General features: G+C 39.9%; 1 protein-coding gene across 2 annotated transcripts in view; it reads left to right on the top strand.

Moving 5' to 3' along the window:
- The window catches only part of LOC129706817 (dual specificity mitogen-activated protein kinase kinase 6-like), an 87,825-nt gene that overhangs the window by 10,698 nt on the left and 57,771 nt on the right, over positions 1-19,356 (top strand). The window contains exon 1 of one of the 2 annotated variants that reach the window (XM_055651331.1): positions 4,382-5,813. The exons of the other annotated variant lie outside the window; for it this stretch is intronic. Within the exon in view, the coding sequence (XP_055507306.1) occupies positions 5,798-5,813 (16 nt within the window). The 5' untranslated portion in view covers positions 4,382-5,797. Of the gene's footprint in view, positions 1-4,381; positions 5,814-19,356 lie in introns of those variants that run through there. 2 annotated transcript variants of the gene reach the window in all.

Raw genomic sequence — 19,356 nt, 5'->3', positions numbered from 1 at the left:
CCAAATCTTTCCTTGTAACACAACCCATTCATCCCAATAATCGGTACAGGGAAACCTTTCTGAACTCTCCAATGGAAGGATATCCTTACTTAAATATGGAGATTAAAATTGTATGCCATAGTCCAGCTGTGGTCTCTCAAATATCTTGTGTAGTTCTCTCCACTTTATATACTCCAAATTTCTTTAGCATAGGGCAACATTCCATTTTCCCAATTACTTGCGAAACCTGTGTGCTAGCTTGTGTTTCATCTACGCCAATATCCTTTCCATGACAACATTCTGGTCTGTCTCTGTCTATAATAGCCATTATTTGGCATTGCCTCCTACTAAAATGGAAAATGTCACATTTCTCCACGATATACATGACTGCAAAGTTTTGCCAATTTGCTTAACCTATCCGTACCTCTTTGGAAACATTGCACCTTCCTCACCATTTGCTTTCCCATATCTTTGTGTAGTTTAAGAATTAGGATGTAATGGGATCTGTTCCTTTCATTTAAAACTCATTTACTTATAGCTGAGGCCCCAACATTGATCCCTCTGGCATCGCCTTAATTATAACATTTCATATTAAATCACACTTTCTATTTGTTAGCCAATATCTGCCCCTGCTTGTACATTACCTGTAGTTACATGTCACTTCTCTAAAAGTCTTATGGAAGTCGAAATACAATATATTTGCAGGTTACCCTTTATCCATTCTGCCAGTTGTATCCTCAAAGTTTTAAAAAATATATATTTTTAAAATAAAACTGGTTAGCTTTTTCCTTGTTTTATGATTTACTCAATGCCTCCTGCTATTCCCCTAATGATGGATTCCAGATAGACACAAAATGCTGGAGTAACTCAGTGGGATAGGTAGCATCTCTGGAGAGGAATAGGTGACTTTTTGGGTCGAGACCCTTCTTCGGAGATGCTGCCTGTCCTGCTGAGTTACTCCAGCATTTTATGTTTATCTTCGGTTTAAGCCAGCATCTGGAGTTCATTCCTACACATGGGTTTTAGAAGATCAGAACTAATGCACACATTTTCACTAAGACGCGAAGATGCAGAACATCATGTCCCAGGAAGTTGTTTCGCCTTCAGTCCAATTCAAAATTGCATTTGCAACTTATTTGGCATTGTATATTTTTCCATGCAAGAATGTGCAATGTACTTCCGTCCAAGGTTGGATTTGGAAATAGTTGGTAGCCAGAAGTTCCAAGTTTACCTGGGGGTGTACCAGAGGTCTGCACTTTTGGGGTGATCGTTTGGATTTAAATTACGATTATAACAGTGGGGTACCTGTCTGTCAGCATATTATAGTTCATGAGAGGCAGGATGATCTTTCGTCTTGGGAAATTACAATTTCTGCACACTACTAAATGCAGGCTAGGGTGATTAAATGCAAGGCTGGAGTTCACGTCCTTCATCTGCAAAACCATGGTACAATGTAGTTAATGTTATACATTTATTTTTAATGTAATTGAAGCTTATGTCATTTTGGGAAAAAAATGTACAATTTAACCAGAAGCTCTGTTGAACTGTTGCAATGAAACCTGGAGTTGGAAGTGAAAAATATCAATGTGAAATAAAATCATAGTGAAGTGCTGAAAATGCGTGAGGAGTAATTTATTAATATTCCAAATGGGGGTGTTCCCAGAACAATTTGAAAGAAGGCACTGCCCCAAAAGTTTGACAGTTATGTCTTATTGGTTAACCTGTGCATCTCTGGCATTCTTTTTGATTTCCTGTTAAGACAAACACTGTTCAAGCCGAGACAAGGCATTTGTTCTCCCCTATTAAGGTGTAAGGATTAAGTTGCCTTAAGTCATTATTGCATAGACTGGAAATAGTTTTTTACCTTTGGTTGTTGGAACATTTACTTCAATATTTATATCGAATATATATTCTAATGTTCAAATATTCTAATTATTAGAATAAATTAACTTTACTGTGCTACTTTAAATATCATTGGTAAATATCGAGTTTGACTAGAAGATCTCTAGCTAGATTCCAAGACTACCGTGAGTTAGTCTTGCGAAGGTGATTGAAGGAATAATGAGGTTAACAGAGGTTAGTTGGGGCCTGTGGCTCAGATCATGGAGTCTGGAGATGGAAGTTTGGGATGTAGGGCAGGTTATGGAGGGAGTTGCAATGCAAATATGAGTGAGTGCAAAATGATTTAAAAGTAAGAATAGAGTTCAGTTCACTGGGCACTGAATCCAGTTTGGATTCGAAGACCCAGTTATTGTCTTGAATGCCAAGTGATTCTTGTCACTGGGATAGTTTGGTTCAAGCTCCTCTGAAATGCATAGAGGAGTTTCATACAAGTTATAACATTACCCCGTGTGCCCATGAAGCGTGCGTCGTATCAGCCACACAAAGCTAACGTGAAAAATCCAATTTAGTTACCGGAGTGGCACAAAACAGCCTTGGAACATTAGTTATCACTCACAGCCTGGTTGTTGATTAGTTTCCAACCAGATCTGGCAGTGTCATGGGTTAGGATGGCTTTGGGGGGGATTAAAGAAGGTTGGGGCTTGGATTAAGCTGAACTGGCACTATAAATATCAATGTTCATAGAGAGTCATAGAAAGAGACTGTACATAAACAGGTTCTTGTTATGTTGAACACATTAATCCCATTTGCCATTTATTACTTCCAGATTCTACTATTCACTTACAACACTAGGGGACAATTTACAACGGCCCATTAATCTACCAAGTAACACTTCTTTGGTACGAAGGAGGAAATTGGAGCACCCAGGAAAAACCCGCCTGGTCACAGAGAACATGCAAACTCCATACAGACAGTAGCAGGGCTCAGGATTGAAATTGAGTCACTAGCGTTGCAAGCCAGCAGCTCTATTAATTGTGCCACTGGGAATATGATAATATAAATACTCCCTGAATTTTTAGTGGTAGCTTTCAAAATTGATTTGCTGGACCAAATACCTCCATGTAAAGCTGCTGCTCTGGCAGCAGCCGGGCTAGTACAGGAAGTATGAGTGCGTTGTGAAACAATGAAAGGAGGAACTTGCATTTAGGTAATATATTTCATGTGCTGTGCCTCTCGAATGTGTCCAGATGTGGTGACCATTTTCTGAGGTTAATGGTGCATCACTTGGATTGGGGTAATTTTGCTTCATTTTCATACATTTGATAGAAAAGTTGGTACCATAATTATTGAAAAAAAGCTGTAAACCATAACCACTTATATGGCATCTGATCATGTCTCTGAAGTACCTTAAATGTGTAACTTAACAAATTGAAGCAGTCGATCTGCAAAATAAGCCATGAAATGAATTATCAATTTTTACTGATATTGTTTATGGAAAGTGAGAGAATATTGAGCTGGATCTCAAAATAACTCCCTAATTGGTTGCAATTTGTGGGAGAAGATCTTTAATGTTTCACAGAACAGTTCAACATGCAAAATCCTGTTTTAACAGCGTTTCCAACAGTGTTAAACAAGGCATCATTTTCTAATACTTCATTAGATGAATGCTTACTAACGCTTGTCAGTGCTGCAATGTAGATGCATGGTTAGGGTGTACACTTCTTGTTATTGATCTTGTTCCCTCAAATTACTTTAGTTAACTGTGCTGTGTTGACTGCAGTTTTAAAGGCTTTGGGTTAAGTTATGGTCAGAAAATCTTATTTGCCAGAAAGATGGTTGAAATGTAAGTTCTTGAGATGCGGTCTATCATCTGAAGCTTTGTGACACTTCCAATTGATTAGCTTGTCAAATCAAAAGGCAGATCTTTGTATTTTACTTGGTGCAGAACAATTATTCTGAAATTAACACTTTGGGAAAATGTAATCGGTGTCAATTATGTAAAAATAAATCTGTTACCCTTTTTTCCATCCACAATGTTTTAGTATGTACATATTAAGATATTAGTAACAGATGCCTGCGTAGCCTGAGACAAATCTAAATTAATTTGCAAGTGGTTGGAATTCTTTATATGGGGGGTGAGCTGATGTTAAAATCAACCTGCATATCAGAAAATATGTTGACTAGTACAGTTGGTATGCAGGTTTGGACCTGTGCCAAGATAATGATCTTGGGACTTGCCATGTCTTCCAAGGCAGGGATTATGCAAGCAGGTTCAGGCTGATCCTTCTGCAAAAGATAGTGAGCCACTCGCAAGCTTCAAAATAAGTCTGGAGAAAAACTAAGCTGAAAATTGTGATGATATCTGCTCGCGCCCTATACTTTCTCTGTGCAGATTGAGGACTATCCACTGATCGTGCTCTCACTGTACTTGTACTATGGTGTTGCCATTGCACTGGTTATTTGTTTCTAGCCTGACAGCAGAGAGGATGGGGAGAACAATGTTCAGTTGCAAATTAGAAGTGTGTGGCTTGCTTTTATGGCTAGTTTGGCTCCTGCAGAGCAATGGATGGCCAATAAATTAGGGGCTTAAGTTACACTTTTGGTTCTGACAGAAATTCTCAGATCTCATAATTAAACAACAGCAGGTCCTGGAGGTTCATGGAGCGATCAAGCTCGAAGAACAAGTGGCAAGGAGTGTTTTTATGTAGCAAGCTGCTGTGACCTGTGATAAATTATTTTCAAATGGGAATTGAATCAATATATGAAAAAAGAGAAGACTGTGGTTATTGGAAGAAGCAGGGAAGTGGGAGTAAATTTTGTCTCTTGAGAGCTAACACAAACGTGATGGGGCCAGATGGTCTCCACCTGTTTCTAGAGGAATGAATGATCAGCAACCGTTCTTTAATAAAATTTGCTGCTCCAGGGAAGGAGGCTAACTGCAATTGTGTGCAGAGACATTGGGAGAGGCTGAGTTATAGCATTAGGCTGGATAGGCTGGGACTTTTTTTCTTTACGGTGTAGGAGGCTGAGGGGTGACCTTATTGAGGTGTATGAGATCATGGATAAAATGACACTCAAGTCTTTTTCCTGAGGTATAGGATTTGAAAATGTGTGTGGTTAATATTTTACATTGCAACATTTTTTTATAATGACCTTTGGGTTTATTAAAGGATGAGGGGGGAGAAATTTAAGAGCGACCTCGAGCATCGTTTTCACTGAGACGGTGGTCAAAATCTGGAATGAGTTACCCCAAAGCCTGCAAAATAAGCTGATACTTATGACTTTTAAAAGGAATTTGGACAGGCATACAGATTGGAAACGTTTAGAAGGATATGGGCCAAATGCAGGCAAATGGAACTAGTCTAGATTTCCAACGGTTGGTTTGGACAAGATGGACTGAAGGGCCTGTTTCTGTGCTGTATAGCTCTATGACTCTGACAGTTTTAGTAAAGCATTTATTCAGAGCCTGGCTATAAATGAGATTTTTTTTTGTTTGATTTAATAAAAAATAGTCAATCTTTTTTAAAAAGTAAGAAACGCTTACGTAAAAATAATAATCACTTTTTAGACAAGGGCGTGTTTAAAATATACCTCTGTAGCCTCTGTTTCTGGCAGTTTTCCAACTTCCTGTGTGATGTCATGGTCAAGATTGGCTTATAGCTGCAGCGCTTACTCTGCGTATGGCAGCTAAGTTGAAAGGAAGAACTGAAGCCAATGCATTTGAGAAGCAGAAGGGTGGGGGACAGTGTGGTGTTTTAACATAAGCACATTGCCATTAGCTGGTGCCAGGCAGCGGAAAGAAGAAAAGAGAAGGAACAAGCGTCCTGAGGGGAAGTCTGCAACAGAGAATTGTGTGCAGCAGTGTGCATGCAGGTTTGCAGAGTGGGGCCCAGAGAGTGCAACAAGGTCTTTGAGCTTTTTTTAATGAGACTTCCCCTAAAGGCACGTCACGCCTCAGCTGCAGTTCTGGGAACTCATGGACAGGAGACGAGGTAAGCTTTGCAGTTTGTTCGAGTCTTACTTGCAATGATTTTTGTTTGGAATAAAATATTATGCTTAAAGTAGTGTGCTGCACGATGCATAGAGCTAGCTGGGTGCAGGGAGAATTCTGGAGCTAGGTTGTTTACTTCCATTTGTTGCACAATCGGGCTTCATTTACAGTAGCTTGTTTGCTGCAGAGACCTCGAGCAGGGAGTTACCGTAAGCTGCAGTGACAAATATCAAATGGGCAGTTTCTGGGAGCTTGATGTTGCTAACTCAGCATTTTTGCATACGGTTTGTCCTTTTAGGTGACCCTGAAGTATGATTGGCATTGCAATGTGGGGCGCACGGACTTTGCTATTTTTTTAATGGTTCCGCGTTGTACGGGCAGCAGACAACTAGATGGTTTCATTTTAAAAATGACTTTGGCTCAGCCACCAGTTTATGCTGCTTGGTGTACATTGTTCTTTTTAATGGAAGTATTTGGGTAAAGGCAACTATTTGCTTACTTGGGGCTGTCTGTGATGTGTGTTCTGCACTTGCATTGCCACAATGTGTTTAAAAGGCTACCTGTGGAGGTGGCAAAACCCTCATCAAAGTTTTAGTCTAAAAGAAAGTTAATACATTTTTCTTTGAATGAGAAATTGATATAGCTGCATAAATCATTTGAAAATGTGTGTGGTTAATATTTTACATTGCACCATTTTTTATAATGACCTGTGGGTTTATTAAGGGGATTAATATGGGTTCTGGGACGCCTTATTTGCTCATAACATGTTTGGGTCAACTGTGTGACACAGTTAGGCGCTGAATAAGGTTTTAGTTTCTCTGCATTTCAATTTAATTTTGATGAAAGTGTTCAAACATCAACAAATGTGTAAAGTAATGAGATAAGCTAAATATTTCCAGCTAGACACTGAATATTGTGAGTAAATCATTGATATGGTTGCATTAAAGTGGTTACATTCCCATCTTGAAGTTGGGTTTAAGACTTTCTCTGAACAGTGCATAATACAAGTCTCTGACATACTTAATTGAAGGACGTTGGGCATGACAGAAATAAGGTTACTTAAATCCTCTGAGTGCAGATGGCCTCTGGTTTCATTAGTATGTAGGATTCTTCAAGAAAGAACTGCAAATGCTGGAAGAATCAAAGGTAGACAAAAATGCTGGTACTGTAGTGCATAATAAATGTCCCACATACTAATAGGTAGACAAAAGTGCTGGTGAAACTCAGCGGGTGAGGCAGCATCTATGGAGCGAAGGAATAGGTGACGTTTCGGGTCGAGACCCTTCTTCACCCGCTGAGTTTCTCCAGCACTTTTGTCTACCTATTAGTATTATTATGCGCTACAGTACTATGGTTTCTCTACGTACTTTTATTTTTGAACTATTGTGGTTTAGTTTATTGATTGAAAGGTACAGCATGGAAACAGGCCCTTTGCCTACTGAGTCAACACTGACTATTGATCACCTGCTCACACTAGCCCCATATCATCCCACTTTTGCACCCACTCTCTATATGTCAGGGACAATTTACACAGGCCAATTAACCTACAAACCCCCATGTTTTGGGGATGTGGAAAGAAACTCATGCTATCATAGGGAAAATGTGCAAACTCCATGCAGACAGCATTTGAGGTCAGGATTGAATCTCGTCTGTGACAGCAGCCGTTCCACCATGAAGCCTCACTTTATTTAGTATTTACTTAGAATAACTGATAATTTGTTATATTTATTGTTGTTGCAACTTGTGTGCCTGTAAAGCTGTAGCAAGAAAGAGGTTAATCTGTTTGGATCCAATGCATGACAAATAAAAACTCTGAATCTTGACATTAGCCTTTGGCTCTTTCAAGGAAAAAGCACTCCAAAGATCAAGGATTTGAAGAACTCCTGTGTGAAACAAGTGAAGATCGGCTGCGTGCAGAATGCAATAAAGAGACGGATGTGCATTATGTACTTGCCCAAGCTTGTCTTTGTAAAATGGTGATCAGATGTTTGGTATCATGCCATTCTGTATGCTGAAGTGATTTTGCTCTTTCAAAGCAAATGAAGACTATGATTTATAGTATATAGAAACAACTCCCCCGCAAGTTTTAAAAAAAAAATACAATATTTGTGGCGTCATTGAGTTCGGACGTTCATTATTTTCTTTCTCCTCAGATGCTGGTCAACCGTACATTTCCAGCTTTTTCTGCTTTTATTTCAGTTTTCCAGCATCTGCAGTATTTTACTTTTATATGGAGTTAGATTGTAAGTAGTTTCTATCAAGCTCTGCATTTTTGTTGAAGACGGGTAGTTAACCGAAGAACAAATAACATTTATCTACCAATTAATTTCAATAATGCTAAATGCTAAACAGTTCAAAGGTTAGTTACAAGTTACATTTTTACACTATCGTGTGCAAATATTGTCTATCATTATATCTTCTGAATCACTTCATGTAACATCATAAAGATTAAATAATAAAGCTATATTTCATGACACGATCTAAAAATTGAAATGTATGCTCAAGCATTAAGATTTTTTTAAAATCTAAAATTTGCTCCCAAGGGCACTAGCTTTTTATTTGAGGTTTGGTGCAGTGGTTCTTGCTTTGTTCTTTGGCTGGGTTCTTTGGCTGTGATCTTGCAGAAATGATTTTGGCAAGTTCCCAGAAGTTCAGTCGTCTGGTTTTGTATGGTTACTCTGCACATTTAATATTCAGAAGTTACTGTGTAATACTGATGAAGAGAGGATATCCTTTCCTCAAAAGTAGCTTCCCAACTGAAGATGGCTAATTTGGTATGGACTGAGATTGGAAGCTAAAATTTTGGATCAGTTTGGCTTTACCACACAGAAAATGGCGTACTTATCTTTGAAGATGTTTTGAACGTCAGCTAATTTTTTGATGCATCAAATGTAACACGCAGCATATGCATAATAATACGTCAAGTTCCAACAGCAAATCTGTTCTCTGGGATTAGATTTTACCTATATGCTGAAGCTTGCATCTTTATTAAAGTTAAGGGCCTGTCCCACATAGGCAATTTTTTTCAGCGACTGCCGCCGACTGTCACAGTCGTAGCAGGATGCCAAAAAACCACTGACTGGACCACCCCGTACGATAATGTTTATGACAAGCTACGACAACCTACCACCTAGTTGACGTCAAGCTACTGACAACCGGTGACCCATTAGGACTTCCACCTACGACCACACGGGCGACAACCAAAGTCAACCTACGTCCACCTACAAGCTACGACAAGCAACGACCCCGTCAGCGACAACTGAAGACAATTCAGTCACCAGTACTTGTCGCCGGTTGACGCACGTAATCGCCAATGGAATTCGCCAAAGTCAGCACCCGGCGACAACCAACAATACCTGACGCTATCCTGGCGACAACTGGCGACAGCACCTACGACAGGAGAAGACAAGCTGTGACAAGCCCACAGTCGGCAAAAAGTTTTGAACATTTCAAAATCCAGCGGCGACCAGAAAAACGTTACCCCTCTTTAGGCGACTTGAGGAGACTACTCGCGACCATACAGACGACACCCCGACACGACCGTGTGGCAACAGCCTAGTCGCCTGCAGTCGCTCAAAAATTGCCTAAGTGGGACGGGCTTTATGCATAAATATACAAACTTGAATGAGTTGTCATGATTGATCGATTATATTTAAATGATGTGTCGGAAGTAATTGCAGATGCTGGTTTAGGTCGACAAAAAAAGCTGGAGTAACTCAGTGGGTCAGACAGCATCTCTGGAGAAAATGAATAGGTGACATTTTGGGTCAACACCTTTCTCTTGGAAAAGGGCCTCTACACAAGTATTTTGAACCATGGAGACCGCGACTTCATTGAGGAAAATTTAGCAGCTATATTATGCACGGTGAAAGATTGATTGTCAGCTAATATCCAACCAGTGATGAGGGTTGAGGGAGAAATGTTGGTTGTGTGTGGGGACATCTCCAAACTGTGATTTTTGTTTTTCTGTTCACCTACACATCTTCTCTAATTAAGGGCTACGCTTCTGATGATACAGCAACCCACAATTTTGCAGAAGTCTTCAATCTCGTATGTCATGTTCTTTCTTTGGCTTGTCTTTTCTAAATAAAATAATTTATATATTAAAAAAATCCATCTTTTGTTTATTGTCCACCCTCTATGCATTAAATTGTGCTCTGCCACCAAATCTTGTGAAATGTTATACTTTGTATTGAGAATATTTACAATTTTACTTTAGAAACAAAGAACTGCAGGTTTACACCAAAGATAAACACAAAATGCTGGAGTAACTTAGCGGGTCAGCATCTGTGAAGAAAAAAGGATAGGTGACATAGAAAGATCACCAACCCTTTTTCTCCAGACATGCTGCCTGACCTGCTGAGTTACTTCAGCATTTTGTGTCTATCTTTACAATTTTTCTCCTCTGGGCTGTGCAGTGGTTTATATAATGTTTTATTTGCACAAAATAATATCTATGACATCTCAACAGAACAGTTGATTCGAGTGTGAGCAAGTTCTTTGCTCTGTGATCTGCAAATGTTGAAGGGTTTCTATCCTTTACCCCTCTAACCAGTGCTTGCTTCTTCCATTTCTTTTTAATGGAATGTAGAGTATGAAAATATTAGGACCCTGACTCGTGACTGGGGAATCTGCAATGCAATTGAAGACCTTCTTAGGGTCAGCTATTCTAAGTACTTTAGGCATCATTTGAGAGCAGGCAATTTAATTAATTAAAAAAAACAACCCAATAATAACAAGTTTTTGGTTGCCTGTCTGTGTATCTCCTTAAGGATCAGTGTGCCATTTTGTCTATTCGTTATTTTTGTAAAGCATGGGTGCAATGGATTGAATGCTTTTCTTTTGATTTAATTGTGACAAAAGGTGTCAGTTTAATGCTTCATCTTTCTTTCAAAGGTTGGTGAGACAACAGTATCATGTCTTTTGTTGCTTCAGCATTTATATTGCAGTGGCAAAGTTCACTTTCCTTGATTTCAGGGAGTGGAATTAGCCATTAAGCATGCTGAGAGTTGGGCAATGCCAGTTTTGACAAAATAAAATTTTAAGATTTCACATCACATCATTTGGAACTGATTGTGTCTGCAATTGTATTTTTTGTACTGTTCTTTAACAACAATGGAATTACCATTGATATACAAGGTTCTTTCCCTGTTCCGATTTCCAGTGGATATTGGAAAGCTAGAGTAAGCTGGTGCAATGGGTGTTAATCAAAACAGAAAATGAGTGGCACCGTGGTGCAGTGGTAGAATTTCTGCCTTACAGTGCCAGGGACCTGGGTTTGGTCTGTATGGAGTTTGTACATTCTCCCTGTGACCTGCATGGGTTTTCTCCTGGTGCTCCTATTTCCTCCCACATTCCAAAGAGATAGAGGTTTTCAGTTTAATTGGCTTGGTAACATTGTAAATTGTCCCTAATGTGTGTAGGTTGGAGTTAGTGTGCGGGGATTGCTGATCAGCGCGGACTTGGTGAGCCAAAGTACCAGTTTCCGCGCAGTATCACTAAACTAAACTAAAAAAATTTAAATGTTCAGTTATCTCATCTTTATTTTCTAAAACTCATTTCCTAAGATTCTGGAGAGAATGTATTATATATTGACTTTCCCTCTGAAACCTGTGTTTCTTCTTGGTAATGCAAGCAGAGCTAAGGAATACACAGGAAAAAGGGTTGTCATTTCTTAATGCAGGGAGTTTATTCAAGACTTGTGTATTTAAAGACTAGGTGGAAAGTGGCTTTGATACACAGCTACTTCCATGATCGCATTCAATTACGAAGCAGGCTTTTTCTTCATATCGCTTGATTCAGCCCCAAATTTAACTGTGGAAGAGTAAATTTAGGGCTGGAAATGAAAACAGTTAGTGTGAGAGGTTTGAAGAGTTGCAAATTGTGAAGCCATGGGAGGAAAATGGTAAGAGCTGTCAACAAAATTCCCCTCACCTGTGTCGACTTATTACTTGTCATGCTTTGTCCTGCCTCTCTCTTTTTCCAGCTTTCTTCCCCCCAACTTCTGAAGAAGGGTCTCAACAAGAAACATCACCTATCCATGTTCTCCAGAGATACTGCCTGACCTGCCAAATTACTCCAGCACTTTGTGTCTTTTTGTGTATTAACCAGCATCTGTAGCACTTTGTACATTAAAAAATAAATAAAAAATCCATGCGATTACTAACTCTGATTTAACATCGAACAAAACATAGTACGGTTCAACATTGGAACAGATCCTTCAGCCCCCCCATCTATGTACTGAACATGATGCCTATTTAATGTAATCCTGCCTACTTGCATATCCCTCCATTCCCTGCATATTGATGCATCAAACTAAAAGCCTCACTTGCTTCTATTGTATCTGCATCCACCGCCATCCCAGCAGTGCATACAAGTGTGAGATATAGTTTGTGCTCACAAGGTTGGTGATTCCAACTACTCGGCCCATCACAAGGTCGGTGGCTACAATCACTCGACCCCTCACAATGATGGTGGTTTAATCATCTTATTCCTCACACAACGTACCCACCACTCTGAAAATAAAAACTTGCCCTGCACATCATCTTCTTTCAACTTTCTCCCTTTGTTCTTATAAATATGCTTTCTAGTATTTGACATTTTCACCCTGGAAACATCATTCTGATTGTCTACCCTATCTATAATATTTGTGCACTGGCTCCTCTGACAAGAAATACTTGTTTAATTCTAAAGAACTTTTCAAGTTGGAATCCTTGCTTCAAGGCTTTTTGCTATTTCCTCCTTTGAAAATTCCTAGTCTTGAACTGAAAGAAATAGCCTGTGGTTCCCTCCGGTTATGCTACTTTTATATTGTTGTTCTTCATTTGTGGATACTGAGAGATCAGTGTCCACCGACGCCTTTAAGCATTCCCTCATAATTTGGATATTAATGTTTTTGTTGGCTTTGTCAACGCAGCACCACCATACTGGGAGTATGCTTATGAATAAAGGCAAGGTTAGCTTTCTTCCATATAGGCTATTCTTTATCTTGTCTCATTATGGTTATTAAGTCAAATGGATGCAAACAAATCTTGTTTGCGAATTGTAAATTCTAGAGTAATAAAGCATGACTGAGCATTCAGCAAAATATGAGCTGAGGTGTATGGCAGTAAAATGGTGCTGATGTTGGAATGGGTGTGAATATTGAAGCATATTGGAATTGTCTTGGGATTAAAATGATCCAATTACCTTGGGTCATACGACCTTGTACATTGACTAGAAATATTAAGTTATCAGTTAAGAAATTGAAATTGTGTTCAGGAACCAATACATTGAGTTCGGTTGTCCCAATATTCAATGAGAGAAAATTTATGATTGTTGTAATGTTGACAGGAATATTGGGGAGGGGGGGGGGGGGGGGAATACAAACAGTTATCTTTCTTGTATCTTTGGTTTTGTGGAATTGTGGAGTGGTTACAGTGGAGGAAACTATTTGGCCCTTCATGTTTGCCTTGGCTGTGTACCAAATGACAGTCCCTTCCCTGCATTTTTTTTTCCCTTACTGTATATCTGTTCTATTCTCTCTTGTGCGTTGTGGAATAGACTATTACCCAGTCGATTAGGCAGAAGCCTGATGTGTGGTTAATATTGCATTTTAATTTAAAAAAAAATCAGATCTTGTTTTAGTATGACAGGAAGCATGAGATTAAAACTGCTCAACTACTGAGCAGTTTCTCCAATCTGTGTGGCTGCTTTGAAGTCAAACACATTCTGATGAGTTCAACGTAGAAATGAAGCCTATTGAACATTGCTGTTTGGCGGGCAATCTGGCGAATGATCTGCTCAATAAAAACGTTGTTACTAAATCAATTCTGAATCCAATGAAATGCTGTTCTCAATATAAATGTTTCCTTATCTCATTTTGACTTGGAGCCTGTTTCAGATGATTAGGAGTGTGTGTATATATAGCCTGATTTTTAAATTACCAAACATTCTATTCATGAGCAGTTGACGATGACCTACAAAGAAAACTTCCTATGATGAATGAGTGACATTGTGTAATATTGGGCCCACTTATTTACCAAAATCAACCAACAATGAAATTGATGATATTGCTGTTCCAATTGAAGTCTGGCTGGACTAGTAGGTAGCACTGGTGACACCACCTGCTGGTGGAAGCAGTTATTGGGCACTGAGTTGAGAATATCATCTTACTAAGAACATTGAAATATACCACGGACATTGCAATATGACTGAATGATCTACAGTGCAATATATTGGAGAGATACATCTGTCACTCTAAAGATACATTACTGAATATAGGTTGAAGAAGGCTGCGAACCCGAAACATCACCTATCCATTTTCTCCAGAGATGCTGTCTGACCTGCTGATACTCCAGTTTTATTTGCCTATCTTTGGTATATCCTAGCATCTGTACTTCCTTGTTAGTACAGGATAAATTACTGCTGTGTTTAAATCGGGTAAGCAAACGTGGCATTATTTCCAATTTTCTTTTCCGATAGAGTTGATTAAATTGAATCGCTTTGATTAGGTCTTCAGTTCTGCTTTAAATAGTTTTACTAAAGCAACTATGCTTTGAAAGGCAAATCTAAATTGAAGAGTTTAGAGGAATTAAATAGGAAGTAATAATCATATGTAACGACAGGATTTGTAAACATTTGCTTTTTGTAAAAATTAGATGGTAGCAACTGGTTACAGAGTATATGAAAATAAATGTCTGAATATGCTGGGTTGGGTTATGTCACAATCTCAAAAATTGCCTTTAGAAAAAAAAACACAACAATATGCTTGACGTAGCTTTAATGTTAATACTACGGATTTTGATTTGCTCTTATTCAGTTGGAACAAAGGGAAGTTCAACAACTTTAAAAGTTATAAGGTAGGGTGTTACAAAATAAATGACTAGTTTTTGTTTGAGCATCTGAAAGATTTGGTATGGAATCCGTCACAGTTCTTTGAATGCATTGTGCACTCCCCCACCTCCCATTGTCATTGTGCAGAATAATGAGGGCTTGGTTAGTGATGGGCATAAATCAAAGCGGTAAATGACATTTGCTGCATCTTTGTGTGAGGGGAATTTAACTGCACAGGCTACTTGTTTTAAAATTGGTATTCTCCATGAAGCTGAGAAGGAATGTTAATTGACTTTGATTTAAAGTTTTTGCAGGCACTGGAATTGCAACGAACAGCAGGATGACTGCAGTAAATCCATCCTGTCTTCAGGCCATTGTTTTGCAGCCATTCATCTTTTTGAACATCTGGGTTGTCTGTTTCATTTTGTGGTGAGAATGTGGAAGAGAATGTATCCTTGCATGACATTTGGAAAACTTTAGGTGGTTACATGTCTGAAGGAAAGACAGAAAAAAGACAGACAGAAAAAAGAATGTTTAGAAAAGTCAGAGAAGTAATTTAATTTGTTCAAGAAGGAACTGCAGATGCTGGAAAATAGCAATGTTACAACATTTTGAGATTTAAAAAATCAAGTCTGTAATTTATCCCATCAGATAAAGCATAAAAATAAGTTTAATTTGACACCTAATTCACTTTCATATCTCAAGTATTTAAAAAGTTATGGCCATTTTCATACTCGGAAATTAGTATCTTGTTCCCTATTGATTTTCTATGGACATATCAAAAAAGCTGTGATCATGGACAGTCAAAAGGCCATAACCTTCTTAAAAATTAAGAGAACTGAATGAAATTTTCAGTTATCATAGATTGAACCATTCTGAAACAAACATAAAATAATCTAACTTGGATGACCTGAAATTAAAGCATATAATTAGTTAGTTACCCAAGTGTAGCAAATTTCAAACTTCAATTACTAAATCTAAACATCTATTCATTTCTTAATAAATGATTAACGTTTTTAAATAGCCCAAGTGTCCAAATAATATTCATAAATAATTCACATTAAAACATGATTATAAAATCTCATTTACATTAATTTATAGGCCAAATGGAAGGATTTTAGTGTTCAATTGCTGTAAATTAAAGTCAATTTTAAATCGGCTTTCTAGTGGGATCCTGTGAACGCGCTGGTTTAGAACGTTCACATTGCGCTGGATTTGTGCCCTCAAATGCCCAGAAAAATTCTGCGGGATATAAAGAGCTATAGAAAACTTTATATACAGGGTTCTTAAGAAGCCCCTTTTAATGTAAAAATAAGGTACATACCTTTAATTGTTTGCTTTATAAAACCCTGGGGCTGCGAGAGGTCGCGGGTTTAGAGAGTGATTTTTAAACTACTATAACTATTATACAAGGCCATAAAAACTAATAATACCTTTTGCGACGGAGTCTTTCAGCGATTTTTCGTTAATGATTTACTAGGCTGAACATTTTCGATTGCAACAGCCTAGTAAAAATCGTGTTTTAAACCCGCCCCCTCTAAACAGCGTCAAAATCGCGCACACGGGGTGGGGCAGATTCTCAGACACGATTCAGGTAGGTTTTGTAACATACCTAATTGAAGGTACACAAAAAAGCTGGAGAAACTCAGCGGGTGCAGCAGCATCTATGGAGCGAAGGAGATGGGCATCGTTTTGGGCCAAAACCCTTCTTCAGACTGAGAGGGGGTGGCGGGGAGAAGGAAGGAAAAAGGAGGAGGAGGAGCCAGAGGGCTGGGGGATGGCAGGAGACGGCCCGAGGGCTAAGGAAGGGGAGGAGACAGCAAGGGCTAACAAAATTGGGAGAATTCAATGTTCAAGCCCGCAGGCTGCAGACTCCCCAAACGGAATATAAGGTGCTGTTCCTCCAATTTCCGGTGTTGCTCGCTCTGGCCATGGAGGACAGGGAGGTCGGATTCAGAGTGGGAAGGGGAGTTGAAATGCTGAGCCACCGGGAGGTCAGGTAGGTTCTTGCGGACCGAGCGGTGGTGTTCGGCGAAACGATCGCCCAACCTCCGCTTGGTCTCGCCGATGTAGATCAGCTGACATCTAGAGCAGCGGATGCAGTAGATGAGGTTGGAGGAGATACAGGTGAACCTCTGTTGCACCTGGAACGACTGCTTGGGTCCTTGAATGGAGTCGAGGGGGGAGGTAAAGGGACAGGTGTTGCATTTCTTGCGGTTGCAACGGAAAGTGCCCGGGGTGGTGGTGGTGCGAGAGGGAAGGGAAGAATTGACAAGGGAGTTGCGGAGGGAGCGGTCTTTGCGGAAGGCAGACATGGGGGGAGATGGGAAGATGTGGCGAGTGGTGGGGTCACGTTGGAGGTGGCGGAAATTACGGAGGAATATTTGTTGTATGTGACGGCTGGTGGGGTGAAAGGTGAGGACTAGGGAGACTCTGCCCTTGTTGCGAGTGCGGGGATGGGGAGAGAAAGCAGTGTTGCGGGGTATGGGAGAGACCCTGGTGCGAGCCTCATCTATGGTTGAGGAGGGGAACCCCCATTCCCTGAAGAATGAGTACATTTCAGATGCCCTGGTGTGGAACACCTCATCCTGGGAGCAGATGCGGCATAGGCGGAGGAATTGGGAGTAGGGGATGGAGTCCTTGCAGGAAGCAGGGTGGGAAGAAGTGTAGTCCAGATAGCCATGGGAGTCGGTGGGTTTATAGTGGATGTCGGTCAGAAGTCTTATCACCTACTATTCCCGTTGAGTTTCTCCAGCTTTTTTGTGTACCTAAGTAATTTAATTTAACTGCCATTTTCAGTGTTCTTGGCTTGGTTTAGAGTACGGAGTGCAGCACATACACCCATTTTAAGATAAATTGTTGGAAAGAAAGTCTGTCAAATTGTGCATTTGTACGAGTGAACAATGGAGCTCAAGTCAAAGGATATGTTCAACGACAAGGACTAAAGCAATTCATGTCGTCTTGAGACTGAATAATATCCCTTGACACTACCTACTGTACTCTCTTACTCTGGGATTTGTATCATATTACTTGAGTCATTAATCTGGTGATTAGTGAGATTTGTGAGAAAAGGTTGGCTAACTTAAGATCCTTCCCTGTCATGCTCATCCCTGTGCTTATAATTTCCTTGTGCTTTGGAAACGTTCAAGATATCTAATCTGGTCTATTGCCCATCTGGATTTAATTTTTTCATTGTTACTGCATCCAAGCATGCATCTTGATTGGGGTTAAGCTTCTTCCTGAAACCTATCCAGCCACACATAGTGCCTTCCTTTTCTCCATGGAAAAACGTATTTCATTTCTCCAGAGATGCTGCCTGACCTGCTGAATTACTCCAGCATTTTCTGTCTACAATATAAACCAGCATCTATCTGCAGTTCATTCCTACACACATAGTGCCTTGATGACCACTGCATGTTTACAAACCAAACCCATGCAGTGGTGCAATGGTGTCAGTGCTCCAGTTCTTGAAGGGTATCCACCACTAAAGTACCTTTTAAAGCTTTGCGTGGCACTTCAAATGTGGATTCTTAGCAGACAAGGAGAACCTCAAAGTCCAATAACCTCATAATTCATATAGGAAGCTCCAGGGCTATTCCTTGCACCAGGATCCCACACACTTCTACAATGAGATATCCGTGGGAGGTGGCCACCAGAGACCGTTGTGGCTGGCGAGAATTTCCATTGACTTGGAAATAATTTTGGAAAAAAAATCATGAGCTCCCTTTCTCATGAAGCTTCTTATTGTGACCCTTGAATCTCAATCTGACAATTTTGGAACTGAAAGGATCACTCCATTTTCAAGGTTCCTTCTGAACGGAGGATTGCCACCATGTATCAGTACACGTGTATGCGTGGACACATGGGCAAGTACACTACACGTATTAGCTTTCTCCGTTGCTGACATGCAGAAATGCATCGAGGTGCAGAGCACATAAATGTTGTCTTTTGGCCCACTGTGTCCATGCCGGCCATCAAATGCCCATTTTGCTAAACCTAACTCTTTATGCTCAACACATTCCCATCAATTCCCTCAGACTTTACATGTTCAGTTGATTAGAGTTGGCACACTGCACGTGTGCACATACCTCAGTCTCTTGGGCACATATATTCACTTGCACCTAAATGGCACAACGTGTGTATGTACCCTCTGGTGAATTTACATACGTTCACACACACACGAGTATGCATACTTGCATGCAACACTGTCACCAGTGTGTAACCTGCCTAATGGTTGACTGCATGTCTGTGCAAGCCTGCATTCCCCCTTGTAATAGCCAGGCTGCAGCCACAGCAAAATCTCTGGAAATATTTGTCCAGCAAATAAGCTTTTAAAAGCTACCATCAGAAAAATGCAGGGAATGTTTTTATTCCCAATGAATTCTGTAAATTGTTGCTCTCTTAAATTATTGTAGCTTAAGGAGTCACTGCCTTGCTTATCCTGACCCGATCCTGAATGATCCTGACCCCTGTTGTTATCAACTAGGAGTTAGTACTTTCTTTCAGTGACTGCATCGTTTTTCTCCCACATCACAAAGCCTTGTGTTTTGGTTGATTAATTGGTTACTGTAAATTGCCCTCCAAGTGTACAGATGAGTAGCAGAATCTGGGACGTAATTGATGGGAATATGAGACTAATATATGAAATAATGTGAGATTAGTGTAAATGGATGGTTGAGAACAGACTCAGTGGGCCAATGGGTCTGTTTCTATGCTGTATTTCCTTCTGA

This window comes from Leucoraja erinacea, chromosome 20, assembly GCF_028641065.1.
Source record: "Leucoraja erinacea ecotype New England chromosome 20, Leri_hhj_1, whole genome shotgun sequence".
Taxonomy (NCBI): Eukaryota; Metazoa; Chordata; class Chondrichthyes; order Rajiformes; family Rajidae; genus Leucoraja; species Leucoraja erinaceus.
Note: the sequence above shows the minus strand (reverse complement) of the source record. Positions and strands in the feature narration are given on the sequence as shown.